We start from the raw sequence: 20000 nt of genomic DNA, 5'->3' as shown, positions 1-20000 counted from the left end.
ATCATCGGCCTACCTGTTATTCCTTTAATTTGAAGGTAAAATTAAAGTTAATTGTTAGGCCACTGGCACTAGTACTGTATTATGGTTAGTGTAACGCTACCGTTGTCACGTTGGCGTTTCGCAATACACAAGTGCAATGACAGTGAGTAGCCTATAGGCTTCTACTGGGTACTGCAGTGCATTCTCAACACTAAAGTGTGCATCCTAAACACCAATTAACAATGTGTTATGTGTGTATTGGGCTAGATTGAACAGTGGCACATAATCTTCTTATTTATTCCCAAACAAATGCTGGAACTATAAGGCTCAATAGTTTATTTGAAGTCTACACTCATTTGGTAAAGATTTCCTGTAATTTCCCATGTGAATCTAAATGGGTAGGCTTTGTGATATTGAATAAGCAAGGCTAGACCTTCAAACGTACAGTCACATGCAGTAGGCTGAACAAATTATGTTGGCTAGTCAACGGTATTATATGTTGCGAGCAACTATAAGGCTCAATAGTTTATTTGAAGTCTACACTCATTTGGTAAAGATTTCCTGTAATTTCCCATGTGAATCTAAATGGGTAGGCTTTGTGATATTGAATAAGCAAGGCTAGTCACATGCCTTGTACAGTCACATGCAGTAGGCTCACGTACAGTCACATGCAGTAGGCTGAACAAATTATGTTGGCTAGTCAACGGTATTATATGTTGCGAGCAACTATAAGGCTCAATAGTTTATTTGAAGTCTACACTCATTTGGTAAAGATTTCCCGTAATTTCCCATGTGAATCTAAATGGGTAGGCTCTGTGATATTGAATAAGCAAGGCTAGACCTTCAAACGTACAGTCACATGCAGTAGGCTGAACAAATTATGTTGGCTAGTCAACGGTATTATATGTTGCGAGCAGTCAGGATGCACGCTTCAGTTCTATTTAACCTTTTCATTTATCATTTTTTAGTATTTAATTTCCGGTCACGCCCAGGAAACAATTGCGACATTCCTTCACGGTCGACTTGCTTACTGTAAGAAGTATTAACCGTTTTTTCTCAGGAAAGCTTGATAGTCTGAAGTTATTATAACATGTGCTTTTAGTATACTGCCAAAAGAGTAAGTTGTTGTATTTGCATTGATATTTTATGTAGAAGTAACGGAAAATTGAGTATGTTTAGTTTGGTCTAATTGCACGTTTTTTTTTTCTGTCCAATGTAGTGCAGGGTTCACTTGCGCGAATTCAAATTATTCTGTTTATGTATATGTATATGCATCGATTCTTAGATTATGTTTTTTTGACATGTATTTGTAATTCAAGCATATCTGTTTAGTAGCAAAGTTTAAAGGTTAAGATTAATTAGTTTTCTCTTTTTGATCCTAGATTGAATGAAACTCATTGGCGTAAATAATAGATCAGATGATACAGTTTAACGCAGTTGCTAAAACTCTGGGTATTCTCTAGTCTTCGCCGGTCCATTATATACTTTAGTACTACTAGTAGACTATATCAAAACGACCGAAGACAAACTTAGTGTAACAAAGTACTGATTCTCCTCTAGCCTAGGTCTAAACAGGCTTGTTATGTGAGCAAGCAAAATAACAACTAAAAACGATTAGGCCTATAAATAAGTTGGCTCAGTGCATTTCTGTTTCTAAAATTTTATATTTTTAAAGATCATAAAAACAAACAAAGATTTAGCCCATGTTTTATTATCTCTGTATTCTGGGCATTTGATTCTGGTTGCAATGGTGATGACACTCTCGTTCAAATTTTCAGCTTTATACAGTCTGCTTCAAACTTTGGGATTGTTTTTTGAGACTATAGTGGAAGCAAATCTCACATAACTTTGTGGTGACAACTTTATTTATTTTTTTTTTCAAATGATGAACACTTTGTTGTTTCTTTCTTCCAGCAGGAATTGAAAAGCCAAATATCTAAGTCAAGGGTGAGCTTTCCTGTGATGTACGACACCAGTGTGGAGGCAACAACAGAAGAGGAGAACTGTGTTATATATGGCTTAAAGACATGTTTTAAGATGATATATTGGTACCCTTCGCAGAACAAAAGAGTTTATCCAAGAGTCCAAAAAGCAAAGGAACAAGTACCATAGAAAAAAAAGATGGAAGAGTGAGTTTAACTATTGTACCCAACTGTTTAATGATATTTAAGATACTTTTCATAACCTGTTTTAAAAAAAAAACCAGTCTAGTATATCATTTACGTGCAAGCTTCATAAGTTTGGTCAAATTTTCACTGATCTGTAGAGGGGATGGGCATATTGGGGGTCTACTAGCAGGGGTACCCCACCAATAAAATTTACTGGCAATGCCCATCCCTTGTATCTGAAGTCCTAACCAACATTTTCCAGTAGGTTTCAAGTGGTTACCTCATGAGCTGACCTAGGTCAGCCGTGAGGGGTCAATTATAGATCACTGGCAGGGGTACCCCACCACCAATAATTACTGGCAATGGCCATTTGTTGCTCTTGGGGCCATACCTGACACATTGTTCTTACTTTGATGTGGTTACCATGAAAGCTGCTCTAGGTTAGCTATTAGGTGACTTTAAAATTGCTCTCCCAGCCACATCCACCACAGTCGGTTTGCCAGTCATCAGGTTTCATATACAGGAATGCATTGTGAACATTGTGATGTACCAGGCAATTGGTTACCTTCCCAGCTAACCAAACCCTCTGGGATCCCGGTCTATTGGGATCATTATTAACATGATTAACATAATTATTAAGCTTTGAGAAATAACTTGGTGTTATGCTGTGCAAAGCTAATAATAATTTGGTAAAGCTGCTATTCCTGGCTTATAATTTGAGGGACCTAGATTTAAATGTATACCTCCCAATATGTTATAAAATTTTAATGTAAATGTATGTTTATGATAATGTGAGTTATCATGTGCTATATCTGTATCTGTGCTTACACGTATATCATATTTTCTGTTCACAGGTCAATAATGGTGCAGATTTTGGCTTCCTGAAGACAAGTGGGAGGCCATTTGTAGTTAAGAGAAACACTCTTTGTTCGTGAAGACTTAACTGGTGTCGATTTGGGGTACCACTTTAAAACGAAAGTCATGAGGAACCCTTGCCCAAGACTCAACTTTGCATTATTGTGCAGTGCTATACTTTTGCGATTCATGTTTGATCCATTAACTTGTCTTAACTTTGTTGGAAAAAAAATCAGATTTTCAGATTTTATTTACAGTGATTTCTTCTCTATCTGTCGAAAGTCAGCCTTTTGTAGACATCAGAAGTTTTATCAGAAATAAATACTGCTCTCTTCTGCTCTCTTTTCTTTCAGTGATACTAGTCAGTGTAACTAGTCGGGTTTAATTCTTTCAGTGAATCTAGTCAGTGCAACTAGTCAGTCGATACCGACTAAGAAAGGTTAGTCGGGAGAGGCACCATCCTGACTAATGTAAAACCTGCTATAAACTAGTCGGTGGCTCATATAAATTAGTCGGTAAAGACCAACTAATGTCACCAACTAATGTAACTGACTAATAAACATTTACCGACTAAAAAATTGTTGATCGACTAAGCTGACGGACTAAGATGACCGACTAAGAAATCCAACTGACTAAGGAATAAATTAGTCGGTATAGCAACTGACTAAGGCTATGTTAGTCGGGAGAGGCACCAGATGGACTAACGTTTTGTTAGTCGGTGAACCAATTTAAGTTTTCAGTGTACCAACTATACCATTGTACTAAATCAGTTGATGGCTTTGCAATTGAGCGTTGCACTACACTTCTACGTGTAATGTAATGTAATGTAAATAAAATCTTATATAGCGCACTACGCGCGATGCATCTGTGCGCTTTACAAACAATCTAGAAAATACAATTCAATAAAACATTAAATACAAAAAAACAGAAAATACATATACCATCTACAGATGTATAAAGGAATATGAGATTGAAAAACTATTAAAAGCACTGGTGAAGCGTAAAGCAATAGAACAGATTGACTACAAAATCTACAATTTGAATGCTAAAAAGTGAAAATTCCAATTGAAGTGCAGTGTATAAAATCTCGTGGGAAGTCCGGGCGGGATTAGAAGGCAGAATAAATCGCAACAGACTCAGTAACGCAACCTGCGGGCGATGGAGCCTCATAGAACAAGTGGCATATTTGACGTCTCGAAAAATATCAGCACAATTATGCTAAATAAGACGAAGCACATAACTATGTATTTAGACGAATACAACATATATTGCTGTAAATACTTTAAATTTATAGTTAGATAGATGTATCTGTATGCTTTCGATTGGTAGACCGGAGGTGGGGGTGGTGTGGGATGGGGGGGGGGGATGAGTGCACAAACTCTGTAACCTATGAAGAGATCCTTGTTTGTAAGAAATGTAAATGGTTCTTGCTTTTGAAAAGAGCGTTTTCGATTGGTAGTGAAGGAGTGGATTGTACTGATTCTCCATTCCATGATCGTTTTTGATTTAGGCGTATCTTAAAATGATCTCACTTCGGTGTTATAGCGAACTCCCATATGAAAGTTTGTACACGGAGCACTCTGCGTCAGTCTTGTAGTATACCAACGCAAAGAGAATGAGTACCAGTACAAAGTAGATGGTACCTTTGTTATGAGTATGAATACAAAGTAGATTTGTACCTTTGTTATGCGTATGAGTACAATGTAGATTTGTAACTTCCTTATGAGCATATGCGTAGGAGCCTAATTTGATTGGGGGGGGGGGGGGGGCTGTAACGAATTGCCCGAAAATTAGAACAAACATTTTTCGCACTGCAAATTTATTTTCTTTCAGTAGGTGCTCGAAAAATTCTCAGCATGTTGCCGAATTTTTACCAAAAATTTGAAAAACACACTGCAAATTATTCTTCTTTCAGTAGGTGCCCGAAAAATTCTCAGCATATTGCCGAATTTTTACCCCAAAAATTTGAAAAACACACTGCAAATTATTCTTCTTTCAGTAGGTGCCCGAAAAATTCTCAGCATATTGCCCGAAAATTCACAAAAAAAAGTTGGTTGGGGGCTGCAGCCCCCCACCTCCCGCCTCCTACGCCTATGCTTATGAGTATGAGTACAACGTAGATTTGTACCTTTGTTATGCGTATGAGTACAAAGTAGATTTGTACCTTTCTTATGAGTATGAGTACAAAGAAGAATTGTACCTTTGTTATGAGTATGATTACAAAGTATCTAAGTTCGAGTTCCATGACGAGTATCTCTACTAGATTCCGAAAGGTCTATGGAGTACAAATCCATATAAGGCGATGGAGTTTACAGTACGTACTCGGGTATTCGATACAAGACTGCTCATATGCCTACCACTTAATAGCTGAGAAAAGATGATGTATACAAACCTGGCTAAACGGGGCATTAATTTAAACAATTTCACTCAAATTATATAGATAACTGTCAGCTGTTTTTTTTTTTTTTTTTGGAGGGGGTGGGGATGTTCTTACAGTTTTCCTTAAATGACCAAACTTGCGTTTTCGTATAGCCTATAGTTAAAAAATGACCAAACAATGTCAAGTATTTAGCAGTAAGACTAAAAGAAAGAAAAAGAGCAACTTTCCAACAAATATTAATATTTTTAGAGGGGCTGCATGGGGGATTGATACCTTGCCAACAGGTTTTTGATTTTTGTAAAAATCTAACAACATTTTAACACTAGTAATAATCTTAATATTACTAATGAAAAGAAAACAATATTCACAATGGATAAAACTTACCCGATATCCCTGCAATGAAAGCAAAAACCAGTACTAGGCTTAAGGTAGCCATAGCGGAGACCTTTTTCCTAATCTGCAAATTATGGGGAGCTCAGAAGTGATACCTTCCCCGATATGTAAGTGAGAATAATATTTCGTATCTAAAGCACCACTATATAAATTGATCGGTAATTGAGATGGGTGGAGCTTTGTACTGAAGTCACAAGCCGCATGGGTAACGTCATTATGCCCAACGTTTTTTTTTTGTCTTACAATTTTTATTGTGTGCTAGTATAAAAGCATTCGTACAATCATTCATCATACGATTTGGCTTTTAAGTTATACTACACGGATTACTGGGCATCAATAAATGACACTCTGACAAAGCATTTTTAAGCCTTTTAATGATTAGTGATGCGTTGGCTGTTCAAGTTAAACCAAATTTTCGAGTGGAAAAACACCCTGTTCATTGCAGATCCCCCCCCCCCCCCCTCCTTGTCAATAGGGAGTAAAGGTAGACTAGTCAAATAGTTCACGACACAATAAATTCCAGTCGTTTCAATACAAGCTTCCCTTATAAATTTTGGATATCAAACAGTTTATACATGCTTCATTTGGTAAATCGAAATGAAAGAAATGTTGAAAACGGGGAATGCGCAAAGAATCTCAATAGGTAAAACTAACACAGAAGGTCACATATGAAAGATCACCCCTTTCCCCCTCCCCTCCCACTCCTCCTTCCCATTCAGTGACGGAGCTAGGGGTATTGGTCAGGGGGCGAGAATGGTCTGCAGGGGCGCTCTCGACACTATCTAAGTGGAGCGCCACCACAGGTTGGCGCGGAGCGTACAGATTTTTTTTTGAGTAAAATACTCCCTAGATCGCCGGAAATGACCCTTTCCGGGCCTTGCTCATTTGCAGATAAACGAAGTATAAATAGGTGACAAATGTCAATAGGTATTTCAGAGTGCAATAAAAAAGTCAATAATCGCCAATAAATAAAAAGTGGTAAAAAGCTGAAAGGGGCGCCATCAGTCCATTTGAGTCCGTCAGGGGGGAATCCGCCCCTCTGACTGTGTGGACGCTCCGCATGTTCCCATTCCCCGTCCATCCCCCTTACTCTACCCCTCTTAAAGAACGTCAAGCAAGGGAAAGTATTGGAAGATGGCTTTGTACAGAACATTAGACTTGATATGACAAGAAGAAAAAACTATTAATTGCTAGTAATAATGCGTGTCTCACTTGGCTATGTGTTCCAGGTTTCGAGAGATACACTTTTTAAAATGCGCTAAATCTCTCGGAAGCTCAGGCCTATCTGCTGATGACGTCCGTGAATCACGAGTGCAAGTCTCAATGTTAATGTTAAGCCATTGTTTGTTTGTTGTTGTTTTTTAATTCTATAACGAATCTACTCAAAACAACAAAGCCATCTCTGGATGTATCAATTGTTCCTGATCTACTGGTACTTCAATGTAAACATGTTATTTTGAGACCATAAAATATATATTTCCCTAGCTACTGAGTTTTGTATTGTATCTGAAGACCTAATAGTTAGAGTGCTAGACGAAGCAGTCGATTGAGTTAAGATGTTTAAAGGAGTATTCCTCAACCCGTGAACGTGTTATATTAATAGTACTAAAATCTTTCAACTGTCCAGTAAGCTGAACCACGTAGAGAAGGTATATGTTCGATTGCTCTCCACCTAAAACGTAGGAATTGTATGATATAAATGAGGTATAAAATGTGTGACCTAAACAGGTGCCAGGTGCAGTGGAGCTGCAGTTGTGCAGGAACCATGAGGTCGACACTGATAGAGTCCGGGAAATGTGGATGGCCCCGAGAAATTATGGGATAAATGAAAGAATACTCTCTTTTGCATATACTATATACTTTAGAAACACATAGGAATGCAAAATGATGGGCGGAAAACATAATTGTTGACAGGACTCGATGAGGATGTCGACCAATTTTGACATTTTATATCACGTAACGTCCTTGTACATGCACCTACCAAAAAAAAAAAAAACACGGCTCGATCTGTTTTTGTTTGTGGTTTGGTTGAGGTTGTGGTGTTGTATTGTGGTGTAGTGTGTTGTGGTGTGGTGTGTTTGTGGTTTGGGTAATAATGCAAAATGAAATAGCTGTGGCAAGGCAAATATCTTGCTAGATACGAACGGTCAAGATTTGTGGTAGATTTTAAATATTTTCACTTCAGTTATAGAAATTCAGTTGGGACTATAACCAAAGTGGAATCGTGAACAGTTTTGTTGCTTTTTTTTGGGGGGGGGGGGTGGGACAAAATATCTCGAAGGTTATTATTTTTTATGGCACTCCTCTTGTTGAAATACAAGACACAATGATAAAAGCAGTGATGCTGAAGTTCTTGTGAATAATCTTACAGATACAACCAAACAAGGTATGCCATTGAAAACTGATGTTGACATGGCTTTCGAGCTAGCTAATATAATATTATTTCATGTAAGACTTTGAATAGCCTTCAGTCAGTATTGTAGGTAACTTTACAAATTAAGTCTCTTATGTTTTTATTCTGACTGTTTCTGTTTTCTTCTCTCTTTTGTTATCATAGATGGAGAGGAAGGGGAAGTTTGTAGAATACGATTTTCTGATACGATTTTCTGGTACGGTTTGTATACCCTGTGTAAAACAGTTTCAAAGAAGAAAGTGGGTAAAAACAACAACATTTTGGTGATTAACTTGCTGTTAATATATCTTTAAAAATAGGTCAAGCAAACAACGATCCTCCACCAAATAAAGTTGTATATAGAAGTAATAAAAATGAAATGCCGTTTCCAATCAGTTTGCCATTTGTGGGTGTTCTAAGCGATACGTTCTTCCAAAATCTGCCAGGTCTTTGAAATTAATCACAACAAATGAAGAAATTAAACAAATCTTAAACATTTCGAATAAAATAATATCGTTTTGAAATATTGAAATATAAAAAATAAAAAATAAATACACGTGAAACTCCGATTATAGTTGTACTTTTTAAAACATAATAACCGACACCCTTAGTTACTTTATACGAATACAAATATTCGGTCAGAAATCGCAGTCAAATCCGGTTATCATGGTAATCGTTGAACGGTCACAAGTCGGTTCGATTTGGTCTAAATTAAAATAGAGAGAGAGGCAGAGAAAGGCATTGTTACCAAATAGCGTATCTATCACCAACAAATCTGTATAGGTAAAATGGAAACATTTCTGAATTTGGACCGATGTACCCTCTACTAAAAGTAGTATTTTATGATGGATATAGAGCAGGGATGGTCAGGGATGTATAGTGACCCAGGGGAATCAACCCCCCACCCGCCTCCTTTCTCACAGTTTTCTGTAAAACCCACCCAAAGTAAAAGGTTTCATAAACTATTATTTATATATATATATATATATATATATATATATATATATATTAATTGATATATATATATATATATATATATATATATATATATATATATATATATATATTTATATATATATATATATATATATATATATATCTATATCTATATCTATATATATATATATATATATATCAATAAATATATATATATATATATATATATATATATATATATATATATCAATTAATATATATATATATATATATCAATTAATATATATATATATATATATATATATATATATATATATATATATATATATATATATATATATATATATATATACATTTATATTTATATTTATATCTAAAACAGATAATAATCTTCATCCTATCCAGAGATGACAAAGTCTAGCTTTTAAATCATCGTGTTTTAGCAGCTTTGTAAACCTTTGATGTTCTTTATGACATATATAGACCAATATTAACGGTTAAACCTTCTGTCTCCTAATCTGTTTCTACCAATCGAATAATACAAGATTGATATAGACGTAGTCCTGCTGCATCACTGATCCGTAGTCTGTCACCAGCGATGTGACGTGATTGACGTACATATCCTTAACACGATCTAGATAGGATTTATGACCAGTGACGTAGCAGTGATGCAGGGGATCATAGTAACCATGCATACACTGTCGAAGTGGACATCGCACTTGATCTGTCGAAAACAACCGTGTATGCGAAACAAAATGTAGAAGTCTTACCCTAAAATGGCGACTACATTGGCATCCCCGTACGGGGATCGCAAGGATCAGTACAAGTGCTCTGGCAATTAGAACCCCAATATCCTGCGTCACAAGCTAAAAGGAAAACGATATGAAACAAGATTGAAAACTCTGTTATCTGTAGTGTTTCTATTTACAGTTCTGTAGAGTAACACTGTCTCACAATGTACAACATTTCCTTGTTTGATGTAAAAAGAAATAAATACCAATAATAAATACCCAAAAAAACAAACAGTATCGGTATTAGACTGCACTTATTTTGTTATTTGAGATGGTAGTGTTTTTCGTATATCCCATCCTTTTCATAATAAGTGTATTGTGATACCTATAACGACCGAGAATTTTGGGTACAAGTTGGTTCAGACGCATATACCATGCCATTAAGCGAATCGTTATGTTGTACACAAACAAAATTATGACAGATATCATGTCGATCGAATTTGTCTAAGTACCTTGCATTATTATAAAACGATGTATTCCATGATTTGGTTTCAACCTCTTGCAATGTATTATCATTATTATACAACAGAAAAAAAAACATATTATGGTGAAGGAGGAGTCGTATGAAGGAGGTATTTGAGAGAGTGTTGTGGTCAAGTGGTTAACGCAGTCGATTTGTGATCTAAGGTTTGCAGGTTCGAGTCCTGGCCAGATCATTAAGTTGTGTCCTTGGGCGACGCACTTTATTTCCATTGCCTCTCTTCACCCAGGTGTAAAGGTGGGGACCTGTGAGATCAACTGTCAGGGCGCTGTTCAGCTGCTGCCATATGGAAGGACTGTTTCTATGTTTGACAGGTTATCGTTGACAAGGGAAATATGGTAATGCGCCTTGCAATTTCTAAAAATCTAAAATATTATGTTACCCTCTAAGAAAGAAAAAGCCTTAACGATTTAGTACCGGTATACGTGGGGGGGGGGGTGACACATTGGGGGGGGGGGTGACACATTGGTGGAAGGGGGAATGACACATTTGCCTGCACTGCTCCAGTCTCTGCTTTATAAGATTTTAAGACTTACGCTTAATGCAATCAGGAGCTTGTAATCCTGGATAACATTTACACCCGACCTTGCCGGGGTTACAGATCAAAATGTTACTGCAATCACTCCCTGGAAATACATCACTGCACGCGTATGTACAACCTTTCCCGATTTGGCCTGCAGCACAAGCTAAATAGAAGGAAGAAAATAAGAAAGGGATATTGAATGTCATGAATAACACAACGATGAACACGGTTTGATAACATAGACAGAAAACAATAAGCAAAGAAGCAAACAAATTCGTCAGTCAATCAATCGATCCATCAGTCAATCAATGAATCAAATCATACATCCATCCATCCATCAATCAAGTGCATTCAAATAACTGCAGTAAATCAATCAAACCATCTGTCAATCAATTAAATCCTTCAACCAATCAAGCAACATATCGATCGTTCAATCAATCATAAATAAAGTGCAGTAAATTAATCGCAGTCAGTCATTCAAGCCACCCATCTGTCAATCAATCCAGAAATTCATCCATCCATCCATCAATTAATTAGTCAAATCAATCAAACACTTTCATTCACAGTCAATCCATCAAGACATCCATCTGTCCAGTGATAACACAAAGAATCAAGTGCAATATCATTCAATTCATCGATCATTCAATTAATCCGTCCATCAATCAATCAATCGAGCCGTGAATTTATCCAACCATCCACACATCCATCCAACTATAAATCCATAAAGTCATCCTGCTATCCATCAAACAATCCATCAATTATTCAATCATTCTATCAATCAATCAGTAACCAATCAATACAGTCTAAGATTAAAATAAGATTAAAATAGTCAGACAAGTTTCCTTTTAATACAGCAATATAGTTGGCAACTGACGGTTTATTGCTAAACATAACTTCTTACAATTATGTAATTATGTCTGACAACCTACATCGATTGTTCCTCTAAATTCCAATTAGTAAGATTGTAATTAACCAACCTAATCAGTCACGTGTTCATGTTTCAAGTAATTAACTTCTACATTTATGAAGAAAGGAGTATTTCGAACCTATTAAAAAAATTAGCAAAAAGGAACTTTTGTTATTTATATATCACACATATAGAAAAGCAACATTTAACTGATGGACTTATTTCCAATTAGGTTTCAGCAAAGTTCATTATGAACCGGTTACTTTTGGTTTCTGCACAAACCTTAACTATAAAAGGTTATTATTCTTTGGGAACAAGTGGTTGGCTAAAAGATACTCGAAGGATAAAAATAGCGAACAGCATTCTAATGTTTGGTTATTACAACATTATTATCAAATTTGGATAAGAGGCTCTTACCCTCGTCGCATTCATCTCCAGTAAATCCTGGGTAGCAATTACAAAGTCCGTTGACGTCATCACAAACACCATTTACACACGTGCCACATGTGAGAGCACAGTCAGCACCAAACAATCCATCATCACAACCTGTATGGATATAAATGAGAAGGGCGTTTTGTGGTATTGGTGAACATTTAACTCTAACAACGACAAGTAGTATATAGCACACAATATGTGTGGACCTGATCAATCATTATAGCGCTGCACTCTGTAGATGGGTGGGTCTTGGCTGTGTTCTCACGGAAGCTTAAAAAGTCGTAGGCTTTAACTGTATGAAAAACGGCTGTGCTTATATGACGTATCCAGCTTGGTGACAAATATCCAGCCATTGTTTATCCTCCTGGGCGTAAGGTCGGTGGGAAAGGGCCAGGCAGGGGATGGGTTGGTGTTGGGAAGGGGTCAATAAGAATATCAGAAACCATAACATACCAACATTTTGTAGGAACTTACTTCTAACAAAGAGATAAAAGAGTGGATGCCATGTCCGCTTCTCTCTCCCTGGACGATAAACTTCATAGATACTATCGGATAGTCCGCTACCAGACAATGGACAGACTAGGCTCCCATCGCATGATGGGACTGGCACAGGATCGTTTGGAGAATAATTTCCGCCGAAGGTTGTGCAACGCCATCTGAGAGTTGGCTCAAATCTCGGTTTGCCTTTGAGAAACTCAGCTCCGAGGGATACGCTTGTGTTTTGACTTATGGTGTATGTATAAAGTGTGTTGACGAATCCTTCAAGGAAGAAAACAAACAAAAAATAACAACGGATACTGAGAGCAAATTTATGAATTTTGCTTATTGACAACTTATCACAAACCTTTAATGCCATGTATATATATATATATATATATATATATATATATATATATATATATATATATATATATATATATATATATATATATATTATATACATATATATATGATACATGGCATTAAAGGTTTGTACCTATTTTTAATTTCATGCATTTTTTCTTCATAAATAAAAGTTTGGTCCACTTCTGACTCGTGGGTGTGGATGGGTGGGTGAAGGAAGGAGGGGGCGGGGTAAGGACGTGGTCAGTAACATCCTAAATATCCCGTGAAGTACACTTTGTACAGGTGCATTTTTGCTACCAAATGTTCGCCCCCTCTCCCCACTTTTATACCCCACATGTGCGCATGCCTGACGAAAAGGAGTGCGGGAAGGGTTAGAACCGAGGGCTTAGATTAGCATTGGCCTTTCCCCACCCCTTCCCCCACTGGCCCCTCCCCATTGTAGTCGTGGTTTATAATAATATCGTCAAAGTCCAGAAAGTATCGAGACAAACATGTCCTATTTATGATAGGGATAAAGGTGGATAACAGCTAACGCAGACATCTACGAAAATATGACTATTTCATTGACTGAGAAATCATTGGCTAAAAATGTAACGTCACAGCAATGGCTGACGACTTGCGTAAATGGCATCATTGATCCAACTATGTCTCAATTTTTTCCTTCTTTTTGTTTGTTTGTGTTTGTTTTGTGTTTTTTGGGAGTAGATATATATATATATATATATATATATATATATATATATATATATATATATATATATATATATATATATATATATATATATATATATTTATATATATATATATATATATATATATATATATATATACAATATATATATATATATATATATATATATATATATATATATATATATATATATATATATATATATATATATATATATATATATATATATATATATGGTACATTCCTTTATTTTTACAGGAACAACATAGCAACTTGAACGTAAATTATTATAACACATACCACTGTTTTCGGTTGCAATGCATGGTATCTTCTCTTCCATTAGATTCGCACCATCTGGATTAAAATGAGCTTGAAAAACACCGAAGCGTCTCCCTCTTGCTTTCGGTGGCACCGCCGCAGAGAAACCATCATAATAAGGAGACGAGACAGCATTGCTCTTTACAGTATGTATGGGGAGTTTAAGCCATCGTCCTGTACGCGCCGCTCTGCCAACATCGATGGTTCCTGCTTCTGTCGTAACACCCACCACACATACATCACCTCCACTTCGTCGCAGTGCAAGAGGGTTTTTAACCAAGCAGCAGGCATCGATACGTGGTAATGCGACTATTTTGTTCAAAGACGAAGGATAAAAATAAAGAAGAATGAAACTCAAAAGCTTTGTGTACCATAAAGCCGGATCTCGAATGAGATACTTTAAACAGACAGATAGAGAAGAATGTCGGCGTGGTTGTGAAGTCAAAGCGACTTTTGGAAAATCGGATTATTTTAATCCGATTCCGTCGTAATATATATATATATATATATATATATATATATATATATATATATATATATATATATATATATATATATATATATATATATATATATATTTTATATATATACACACCCTTAGATGACAAACAACAACATTCGTCCCTGACAGGTTTGTAACTTATTGTAAACATGTTACTGAGTCCCTATAACCCCAATATTATCCTGATTTATTTTGTGTTGAATCTGTGTCAGTTTCCTATTTTGCGTTAGACTGTGTAGGCCAGCCACTTTAATTAATATGTTCTAGTTTTATGGAAGGGTCATTGCAAGAAATTCAAAGTAGTAGTGTTAGACTGTTAGTAGTAGTAGTAGTAGTAGTAGTAGTAGTAGTAGTAGTAGCAGTAGCAGTAGTAGTAGTATTAGTAGCAGTAGTAGTAGTAGTACTTTGTAATGGTCTTGGTTAATAAGTAGGATGTCAACGTTGTGCCTAAAGGTCATCCTTCAACAATAGATAGGACTGTATACTTACCCACACATTCGCCTGCAAGTGCGGTATCAGTATACGTACAGTTCGGTGCTGCGGAGTTCTCGCATTGACATGTACCACCGCCCGCATCGTCGAAACAGAAGCCACATGCAGGGGGACCTGCACTGCATCCGCATGCCGCGGGAACTAATAGTAACAGAAATATTTACATCGCCATGGAGGAGACAAAAAAATGAAAAGACTTTGTTAACATTATGTAGATTTCGTAGAGTCCCAGAAATTCATCTTTGCCATATTTTAATAGCATTTGACGCGTTACACGGTAGCGGTATTTTGAAGGTATACACACATGCGACTTTTAAATGTCCCATCGTGGAACGCACGATAACACATCTTGTTTCATTTCTGTGAACATCTATGAAACCCAAAAGTCATCTATCCAATAAACGATATTTGGACATGTGCTACGACAAAAGGTGGTATACTAACAAATGTACTCCACCTTCAAAGGAATCGTATCACCTCCTTCTAAATTGCAGCCCGGTTACACGTAAATGCATATCATCGGCGTTACTGAGCCTGCCAATTAGAACGTTAACATCGAGACGTCAGTTCGTCGTTAGTCAGATTCATCTGAACAACGATACTGTGCAAGGTATCAATTTTACATTCCATTGCTTAAAGCCTCAAATTGAACCTTCGATCTTTCCAGCTTACTGCACTAAAAGCTCAGTGAAAATGACAACGTTCTATGCAATTTTCATATCAATATTCATTATTTATTACAAATTTTGAGCTGAATAAAATTCGCCAATTTTTTACGAGTCCTTTGATTTTGCAAACTTCAATCACAATTTGCAAGCCCCGCCCAACATATCATTAACCAATCATTTATTTTGTTTGTAACGACCGTGAGGCCTAGGACTACTTTCACCTTCGTGGCTAGCCTGTCATAGATCCGTTCTCTTGAATAATACCTTTCTCTCGGTCTTACCGATGTAGCTTGCGAAATGGTGTCATTTCCTTCCATTGCAATGAATAAACAGGTGTTTTCAGACGTTTCCTCCGTGGAATTGTAATAGGTAGATGATAGGACTGCATTAAATTCTTGATCGGGCTGCATGTCTATACTATTTCGTTTACATTTGTGTAATGAACATACTGACATACGCAGTCGCAGTGATTTTACGGTAAATCGCTCGCGCCATAAAGGGCAACAGAATATAAATTTCTTTCTTACGATTGCGACAGCTTTTCTCCATTAAAACCACCTGGTCAGAGTGCATTTAGAAAGAGAAAGATTTAATCTGCTTCGGAAGTTTGTTTTCCGAAATTCATCAGCAAACATGCATTGGGACTTTAACAGTAAGGATTCTTAGAAAGAGAACCTTCTTTAAAAAAAAGAGAAACAAATTCAGACGACGCGCTAATAACTCCGCCTACGTCAGTTGTTTAACAAGATCAGCAGAAATTATGTCATTGCATGTTCCTGTTTCCACAATAGTGACATGTCGCCGCCTACAATAACTAATCACATAAAACCTTTATGGCTATACTCACCTTTAAAACGTGTCACTAACTAAGAAGTTTTTTTTATGATCAACACGGCTTCTTATACACGGCTTCTAATCTACCCGGTAGAATAGATCTATGTAGAAGCTTTCGGCCATCTGACTTGATTTGATTTATAGTACGTCGTCAGCACAACTACAGGTACGCATACTTCGCAAACGTAACCTGTACTTGAAATTAATACTTGGAACTTCGAAATGACAAAACAAATGGACCCATGGCTTTCTCTTCACGCGTTTGCTCGTTGGTAGCATCAGTTCAATTTGTTGCCAGTTTATTATTTACCAAAGATTTGTTATAATGATCGTGCATTCCACAGTGGTTCGCTATCATTCTTGGCATTGCTAGCCACATGGATATCTTTTTCCTGTTCTATTTACCCACGTATGTCATATAATTATGAAACGGCCATTACTAACATGGTTGGAAAAACGGTTCATTTTAGTTTCCTCTTGTAGTAGTGTATTAATTGTTTAGTAAGTTAGCAGTACACTACGCTTCATGGCACACAAGTAACATCGTGCTTTGGACGAAATCAATCGGGCAGTTGCACTTATTTGCATGGTATTCGCTCGCCAAAAGTCGCGCAATAGCAGTTTATATATATTTCGTAATTCAAAAACCAAAATACAAACAGTCATAAATCAATGGCGCTCACTCCAATTTCTACGTTCGTTGTTTTTTCTGTCAGAAGCAGTGACCTTACCCCATCCCCAGCCGTCTATCTCCCACCCCTTCAAAACATCCGATCATGATTACCCCCACCCGGGCGTTAATTACCCCTAGATTAGAAACCACCACTCTAAGCAATAATAGATAACGTACCACATGGATCTTGACAGGCTGAGCCACACACAGACAATCCATTTACGCAACCAGAGAGGTCACCGTCGCTTCCCGTTTCCAACACTTCTATGCCATCTCGTTGACTTTGTGTTCCATCTAACCAAGGTAATATTGGGTACCTGGATAATTCATATTGTGTATTATCGCTACCTGTGTCGGTAGCGATAAGGAAATAAACGTAGTCATCTGCAACATCGACACAATAAACTCGTGCAGCCTGCTGCGCAAATCTAGTCACCGTAAATACTGATTCAGAAGACACTGTTATTGGATCCACGCCATCCCAGTCCCAGTGTAATAGTTGGACATTTGTTTGACCGTCAAATGTGAAAAATATGTAAACGTCTCCTGTAATGAGAAAATAAAGAAACCCCACACACAAACATATATATAATTAAATGAATATTTAAAACAAACAAAGCTCACAGCACCGGTCTCGACAAAGACTTCGGAACCCCTAATCGACTATCAGTTTCACAAACACATGTAATTCGTTCGTCGACTCTCTGTACCTTATTCGCTTTATGTATAGTCATGGTTTATTGGGCAATAATTCCATCAGTGCCACTTGTAGTTATCTAAAGTCAATATTTCTTCGTGGTATAATTTGAATTTTCCAATCCACTGACAAGTTTTGCTGAAGGATATTGTTTCAATGATTCGTATTTCGTCGCTGCATTCATAAACATTGTTTGCATTCGGCCGTAAGACATTTATTCATCCGACACAGTTGCTTTTCTATTTCATTCACTCACTTTTGATCGCATTCAAACGCCATGGTTGCACTTTTGGGCCAGTTAATCACGATTAGATCATCCTGATTAGATTGCGTTAAATTCAGCGGTTACTCTTGTTGTTTTCAGTTGTTATGCATTGTCATAAAAACACAGTATTTACACGAAATGCGCGCTGCGCTATTGCATTCGCTGTTTCATTCATTGGTATTTTATGTCAGCGCATATAGACTTAAGTGTGTATTTGCACTTTATAAGAACTGTGTATTATTATTATTATTACTGGTTGTAACCAGAGTCCCACTGTAGACGGAGTTGCGACCGTAACGTGTACATTATAAGCCATACTTAGTCCAAATTGCTCGCTGTGGAACGTTAAGCGTTCAAGTACCAAAAGATTGTACAGTTCAGATAAACAGCCGCGTAAACTTTCACTTTTGGCTGAAAATATTTGACATTGTGTAATAAACCACCGTTTCAAGCAAAACTGTCGTCACATATTTTGAATATGCCAGAAAAATGCTAAAATGGTCAGATATATCACAGTTAATGGGAGATGGTATAATATGACTTTCAGATGTATGATATGGGTCCTAACGCACATGATGCAGTGAGTTAGATTGATATTTACATTGGAGATTTGGTCACAAGAAGGAAAGGAGCATTTCAAAGCACCTATACATTGATCTCCCTCTCCCAACTCCCTTCACACAGTGACTAAAATTCTGTTCATTCCAAGACTAATTGCAGAATTGTTCTGATGTATGCTTGTTGAACGAATGCAGCCCAAGATTTGTGGCAATTAGGTATGTTGTCTTGGTAAAGAATTAATCCATTTCATTATCTGATTGCAAGCAATGAGAGGAGTAAAATGTATCGAGAAGGGGATTGGGGAGGAGATGAAAAAGGGGGGTGGGGTTGGGGTTGGGAGTGCTTACTTTGGTGATGAATATGTATACCCTTCCCATCCATTCACTCACATATGAATGTACCCAATGTCATTTAAGTAACACACATAACTTAGAAAATGTGTACATTTCAAGCGGCACATAGACATACATATTTAATATTAATTCATATTCTTGCCCTGATCTCTCACTTTCTAGGTACCAACATAAATATACTCCATGATGTGTTCTCCGCCCCCCCCCCCCCCACAAAAAACACCATGAACAACCGAAAAGGTCTTCCTAATACTGCAAGCACTCCGCGCTTACTACAATACTGCGTATTTGCAAGCAAATGAAGTTCTAGTTTATTTTGTATTTGCGAATATTCCCAAAATAGGTATCAACATCGTTTGGAGTTCACACTCCATTGTGACGGTGGCAGTAGAAACCTATAATAATTGACCTGTCCTGGGATCAATACCTGACCGGCCAAAATATATGCTTACCAGAACCTTCTTGGTGGTAACATGCTATGCATCGAGGTGGTCTCTGCAGAGTAATTTCCGTCGTGTTAATTGGAGCCCCGGCGAGGTCATTACAGTCATAGATTCGTGTTCGTAAGATAGTGCATACTATGAAGTAACTGTTTAAACAGAGAAATATTAAAGTATCATTCATAATACGCATGTTACCATGTAATTGAATAGTCCAGATGATAGTTTCAATACTGAGTTGAAAAAATGCGAATTATGCAAATTTCCACATGGTAACTCAGGAGCGAGACCTAGTAGGTGACGGATTTCCGAAAAGTTAAATTGCAACTTATAACCGAGGATCGCATTAATATGAAGTATCAGGAGTGTCCATGGAACTTGAGATAAATCAAGTATAATCAATCACAAAATCTGCTGTTTGTTTTAGTATTTCGTCAGGAATAGATAGATAGATAGATTGGAGAAGAGCGAGGTAATCGG

The 20000-nt window shown here is 37.0% G+C and overlaps 1 protein-coding gene and 1 long non-coding RNA gene across 7 annotated transcripts in view; one reads left to right on the top strand and one right to left on the bottom strand.

Moving 5' to 3' along the window:
* LOC139979097 (uncharacterized) overlaps positions 1-5700 on the top strand; it is a 7130-nt gene extending 1430 nt beyond the window's left edge. The window contains exons 1-3 of one of the 3 annotated variants that reach the window (XR_011797080.1): positions 1-35; positions 1894-2108; positions 2942-5700. The exon at positions 1-35 is cut by the window's left edge and continues 1430 nt beyond it. This is a non-coding gene — a long non-coding RNA (uncharacterized lncRNA). Of the gene's footprint in view, positions 1097-1893; positions 2109-2941 lie in introns of all 3 variants that reach the window. The other 2 variants (XR_011797079.1, XR_011797078.1) reach the window with 2 other exon arrangements.
* The window catches only part of LOC139979066 (uncharacterized), a 44747-nt gene that overhangs the window by 16998 nt on the left and 7749 nt on the right, over positions 1-20000 (bottom strand). The window contains exons 4-12 of one of the 4 annotated variants that reach the window (XM_071989745.1): positions 19533-19669; positions 17382-17750; positions 15027-15170; positions 14018-14344; positions 12655-12939; positions 12163-12291; positions 10852-11001; positions 9814-9909; positions 8387-8813 (exon numbers count right to left, since the gene is read on the bottom strand). The exons of 1 other annotated variant lie outside the window; for it this stretch is intronic. In XM_071989745.1, coding sequence (XP_071845846.1) covers positions 9827-9909; positions 10852-11001; positions 12163-12291; positions 12655-12939; positions 14018-14344; positions 15027-15170; positions 17382-17750; positions 19533-19669 — 1624 coding nt within the window. In that variant the 3' untranslated portion in view covers positions 8387-8813; positions 9814-9826. Of the gene's footprint in view, positions 1-5706; positions 5853-8386; positions 8814-9813; positions 9910-10851; positions 11002-12162; positions 12292-12654; positions 12940-14017; positions 14345-15026; positions 15171-17381; positions 17751-19532; positions 19670-20000 lie in introns of those variants that run through there. 2 more of the 4 variants (XM_071989738.1, XM_071989729.1) reach the window with 2 other exon arrangements.

This window comes from Apostichopus japonicus, chromosome 2 (genome assembly GCF_037975245.1).
Source record: "Apostichopus japonicus isolate 1M-3 chromosome 2, ASM3797524v1, whole genome shotgun sequence".
NCBI lineage: Eukaryota > Metazoa > Echinodermata > Holothuroidea > Aspidochirotida > Stichopodidae > Apostichopus > Apostichopus japonicus.
Note: the sequence above shows the minus strand (reverse complement) of the source record. Positions and strands in the feature narration are given on the sequence as shown.